Genomic DNA, 5,112 nt, shown 5'->3' with positions numbered 1-5,112 from the left:
TTTCAAGCCAGGAGGGAGTGTAGAAGCAGGAAACTCCCAAGAGGTCATCAGGTCACCTGAGGCACACAAGTCAGGCACCTGGCCCTGAGAGAGTCCATCAGCCATTCCATCAGGCATTCCCTGAAACTTTCAGTCCACCAAGTCCTGGTCCCAACAAAACTTCAGCTAATTAGCAGGTCAGCCTGGAATTTTCCACTTCAAGACACTGTAAGATCTGTTTGTTTTGTCCTAACTTCTGTGTCTGGCTGCAAGAAAGAAGGCGGGAGGCAGAAAGGCTGAGCAAGCAGTTTATTGCTCCAGGACAGCAGCTGAGACAGAGCCCTTAGAGTGGGGTCAGCAGCTACTGCCAGCTCTATAGGGGGGGAGGGTCTCTTATATAGATTCTAAACTCAAATTCCAAAAGGGTGACTCATTACTATGTCCCTTGATGTAAGGCCCAGTTCGTTATCACCTTCAGCTAGTCCCATCCCATCCCGGATGCAAGGCCCCATTAATTGGATGCAAGGCCCAATTTATTATCACCTTATACCTTATCACCTTTGGAAGCAAGGCCTGATTTATTGCTGCCCTTATCAGTCCCTCAGTAAATCTCTGCATTTGGTCACTCCCAACACTGTTGTGCTATCATTCCTTGTTACTAGATAACTCATACATAAACATGTGTCATTTTTTTAAGTGAGATGACAATAAAGCTTAGTTTTCCTAAAATAAGAAGCAAAAATTAACTCAAAAGCTCGTGAAGTAGTCAAGTTATTTTCATTATGAAACTTAGTGGAGCCTTAGTTTTATAGGACAAATACACCATCATTTAAATAATGATGCAAAGAACAGATTTAAGATAGCCATACCAATTAAAAATGAAACAATTTCATATGCCAGAGTTTGATTGTGTGTGTGTGTGTGTGTGTGTGTGTTTGACTACTTCAAGGGAAGGAAAAATCAATTACGGTGCTTATCTGAGGAGCAAAGTAAAGGGAAGAAATAAAGGGTTAGTCTTCTTAGAAAATAACTTTATCAAAAGAAGTTCAGGTATCAACAAAACCATATTTATCTCTGTTAACATAGACCAGTTCAATTATTAAATATATTTTTTGACAACTCCAAGTTTTTTTTTAAAAAAATTAAATACTCTTAAACTTAAGTATTAACTCCCAATATTATAAATTTTTTAAATAATATAATAGTTTATTTTTACATGATTTTGTGCATTTTTTCACCTCAGTTGTATCCCCATGGGCTTCCCAACACCAAATCACCCGTGTGTCATCACCATAGCCAACATTATAAATTTAAGTCATGCATACTTTAATTAAGCCATTACATTTTCAATTTGTCTTTGCTTATCAAAGACAAAGTTTTACCAAAAACTTTAGATTGGGATCCCAAAATTTCAATTTTTTTATTAGAAATTATATAAGTACTGTTGTGCCAGGTTTCAAGTTTCCCAAAGACTACCAAGGAGCCGATTCCGATGCAAAGCACACGAGGGTCTTTATTGCAAGCTGGAGCCTGGGCTCCCTACATGCAGAACACAGCAGCCAAAGTTGAAAGCCCTGAGCTCAGGGAAGGAAGGGTTTTTTATTATAGAAAGGGGAGTTTCAACCCAGCAGAGGGGAGTTTTTGCTCAGCAGTACATTGATGGTGGACATTGAACAAAGGTGTCTTGACTTAACCCAGTTGACCTATGCATGTAAGATGTGACCTTCACTACCCAGCCCACATACCTTAGGACTTCTGGCGTTTTCCTGATATTTACTGGTTACTTGCCTACTTACTAATTGGCTGTTGCTATGGGATGAGCAAGATTAGGACATTTAAAGTTAAACTCGGCCTTGGCTCCTTGTTGATAACCAAAACTGAGGCCTGGCTGGTTCAGAAGCATTCTGAAGCCTGTCATGGCATCAGTTTGGTCTTTCAGTACCATTTAGAATAATTTTAACACAATGACCCTCCATAAACAAAAGATATAAAGGCAAAGACACAAGATCTCTTTCATTTAGAATTTTGGTCATTCATACTAATTTTTAGAGATAGTTCTTTTACCAATATTTGTGTCAACAGTGACATTAATGTACTTGTAAAAATATTTCATTTTAATTAACTTCTTCAATAAGAAAACATTTCTCAAGTTATATTTCTAAGAATGCCTCATGGTTTCCAAAGAAAGTGGGGCAGAAAATACATTGTGACCGTTCTAAATTAAGGTTTTGTTTTTTAGTCAAAGCAGTTGCTAACAGAGATAGAAACTAATGTCTTTACATGTTATAATCAGTATCCCACATTAATCATTTTAAAACTTCTACAGCCCAAGAATGGAGACATTTTATTTATTTATATTTTTAAAGATTTATTTATTTATGCATACAAGAACTGGGGTACAGGTCAGAGATGTGTGGTGAGAAGTCTCATCTGAGACAGAGTGGGGAGCAGAACAGGCAGATGTACTGAAATACACTGCTGTCAGTGGACAGGACAGGAGAGGTCTGCCAGACCATGTGGTTCAGCTTTCTGCCCAGGGATGGAACTCATGCTGCAGTGGCTGCTGATAGATTCATAATGCCGTGCTTCAACCCATAGTGCCACTAGGGAAGGCCCTAATGTTCTTCATTCCCATGGCTTGGATAGGGGTCTCCATAGACCCTTCCTCCTCAATCAAGTCATATTTTGACTTTTTTTTTTCATTCACATACTTGTGCAACATGGTATAGTATTGCTTCTCTGATTTGAAATTATATAGTTGTGAAATCTGCTGCCAGTCTTTAGTTGTTGGAAGTTTTCTGTGACCTGGATGTGAATCCTCAAAGAAACATTTAACATTCATGTCTGCCATCTCAGTTGCAATACGTTTTGCCTCATTTGTAAAGCACTCAAGCTCCTGCTCCTTATAAATGTCCCTAAATTTCAGCTGCATGAAACTAAATGGAGATTGGCAAGTACTCCAAGATGAAATAATCATAAGAAGGATGATAACCACAGCTATCAGGACCCAGCCAGCCACCTTAGGAAAACAAAACAGAATAGCAGTTTAGTCACATTATATGTAAGAAACTTGTGAGGTTTGAGTTACTCCCCACCTAGTTATGTCTTAATCCCTTAAGAAAAAGGATGGCATGACCTCCAGAACTCCTTTCTTTGTACAACTGCTTGCTGGATGAATCAATATTCCAAGTAAATGCAGAAACTCAGGGAGAACTGGAACTCAAAATAGGAAATATCAGCAAACCCAGGGAAACAAGTATTGCTTTCCAAAACCCATTGAACTCCAATAGTGAGGTGTGGAGCTTTACAGGCAGACCCACTTTATTATAACAATTCTGCATTGTTCTGGCTAACTCCTGTATTCTCTATACAGAGTGGCTGTGAGATGTAAAAGAAGATGCTGGAGGCAAAGTATAGAGCTGGTCATATTACTGGAGCTCTGTTCCTTTCCAGAAGCAATCTGCAACACTTAAGCCCACAGAAACCACCTAAATGTCATTAGGATCAGTTAAGGAACAAGGAAGCCTTCTAGGGCAAAAGGGTCAACAGCTAACTGCAGCAGTTGGGGTACCCCTGCCGCACAAGCCCCTTGTGCTTTCTTTACACCCCTTTCAAATGGCAGCAGTGGAGAAGGCTTTTAAAAACGCCTTGCTCTGCCCTGCTCTCGGATGCCCAGAATAAAACTCTTTTTGCAAAAATACGGAGTGGTTCAGGCTTTGGCTTTCTGAGCCGCCAGCCACCGTGCAGTTCAGGTTGAGAATAAAGGGATTTAAGCGGTAGCTACCGAGTTTGTCCACAGGTGTCTCATACCTGGACAGGCGATTTCACCTCACCGGGTCCGCCTGACAACCCTATCTCCTGAAGCGTGAGCCCCTCTTCCCACCACCCCCTGTAGCACCACCTCCAAACCTGGGATTGGGCCTGGAGCTTGCTCAGGAGACCCCGCAGGTCCGGCTCTTTGTCCCGCAGACAGGGCAACTCGGGCAAGATCATGGAGCAGTTTTTTGTGTGCCTGACGCATATGCGCCGCGCTAAGTAGGGAATTCCGCTGGCAAAGCACTCATAGTAGTTGCCCCCTAGCAGCGCCACAGCCACCCAGGTGAGGGGCGCGACAATGGAGACAGTGCTCATCTTCAGGAAGTTATCACAGCACTGACAACAAAGGGTGCAACAACCTTGGTTGTTGACCCACAGGCAGCAACCTTGGCTGTTGGCCCGCTGGCAGCAACCGGTCATCAGGAGCCTGGCTCGTGTGCTCATCCAGTAGCCCAAGAGGAAAAGCGCCAGCGCAGGCACCAGCAGGAAGACCAGGCCATAGGGCAGGTTCCAGGTGGGGTGGCAGGGGCACTTGAACACTGTGGTTGAGAAGATGAGCTCCCCGCCTGCTGTCAGCCCTGTCAACACGCCGTAGCCCAGCGTGTGGCCATACTTGAGCAGTATGTCCATCAGTTTGGGAAACTTCTCCATGAGGTTCATAGCCTGGGTTGCCTTTTCTAGTCAGGCCTGGATGCTTCTGCCTCTTTGCTGCTTCAGCAATGCTTTGTGTGGGCTAGAGTCTGGAACTTCCTGTTCTTTATTTTGTCCCAACTTCTGTGACCGGCCACAAGAAAGGAAGGCGGAAGACAAAGAGGTTTAGCAAACAGTTTATTGCCCCGGACAGCAGCTGAGACCAGACGGAGCCCCTAGGGTGGGGTCCGCAGCTACTGTCAACTCAATAAGGGGGAAGGGTCTCTTATATAGATTCTAAGTTCACATTCCAAAGGGGTGACTCATCACTGTGTCCTCTGATGTAAAGCCCAGTTTGTTATCACCTTCAGCTAGTCCCATCCCAGATGCAAGGTCCCATTAATTGGATGCAAGTCCCAGTTATCACCTTATCACCTTTGGATGCAAGGCCTGATTTATTACTGCTCTTATCCAGTCCCTCCGTAAATCTCCATATTTGGTCACTCCCAACATTCTTGACAAGAAAAAACCCAAAAAACAAAAAAACGACAAAAAAAAGCTTTTCAAAACAAGAAGGGGTCTTCACAAAGTTTCAACATCTCCACCCAACCAAATCAGCTTTGGCACATAAACTAAATCAAGAACACACCCTTGGATCCCCAGTAACCACACATTTTGTTACCGAAC

At 43.0% G+C, this 5,112-nt stretch overlaps 1 protein-coding gene across 1 annotated transcript; it reads right to left on the bottom strand.

The window, feature by feature from the left end:
- Positions 1-2,566: 2,566 nt before the first annotated feature.
- LOC101635727 (protein FAM26F-like) lies at positions 2,567-4,455 on the bottom strand. Its single transcript, XM_012733269.1, has 2 exons — positions 3,889-4,455; positions 2,567-2,998 (listed from the first exon to the last, which is right to left on the bottom strand). The coding sequence occupies exons 1-2, from the start codon at positions 4,453-4,455 to the stop codon at positions 2,567-2,569; spliced, it is 999 nt and encodes a 332-aa protein (XP_012588723.1).
- Between the last annotated feature and the right edge of the window lie 657 nt (positions 4,456-5,112).

This window comes from Condylura cristata, unplaced genomic scaffold, assembly GCF_000260355.1.
Source record: "Condylura cristata isolate star-nosed mole 26May11 unplaced genomic scaffold, ConCri1.0 scaffold00001, whole genome shotgun sequence".
Taxonomy (NCBI): Eukaryota; Metazoa; Chordata; class Mammalia; order Eulipotyphla; family Talpidae; genus Condylura; species Condylura cristata.
The sequence above is the reverse complement of the archived record's forward strand: the minus strand, read 5'-3'. Positions and strand labels throughout refer to the sequence as shown.

Excerpts from the sequence above, each read along its gene's own strand:
- LOC101635727 (XM_012733269.1), bottom strand. The coding sequence starts at position 4,455 with ATGAACCTCATGGAGAAGTTTCCCAAACTGATGGACATACTGCTCAAG. Across the intron at positions 2,999-3,888 it reads AGCTCCAGGCCCAATCCCAG|GTGGCTGGCTGGGTCCTGAT; the intron begins GTTTGGAGGTGG and ends TGTTTTCCTAAG.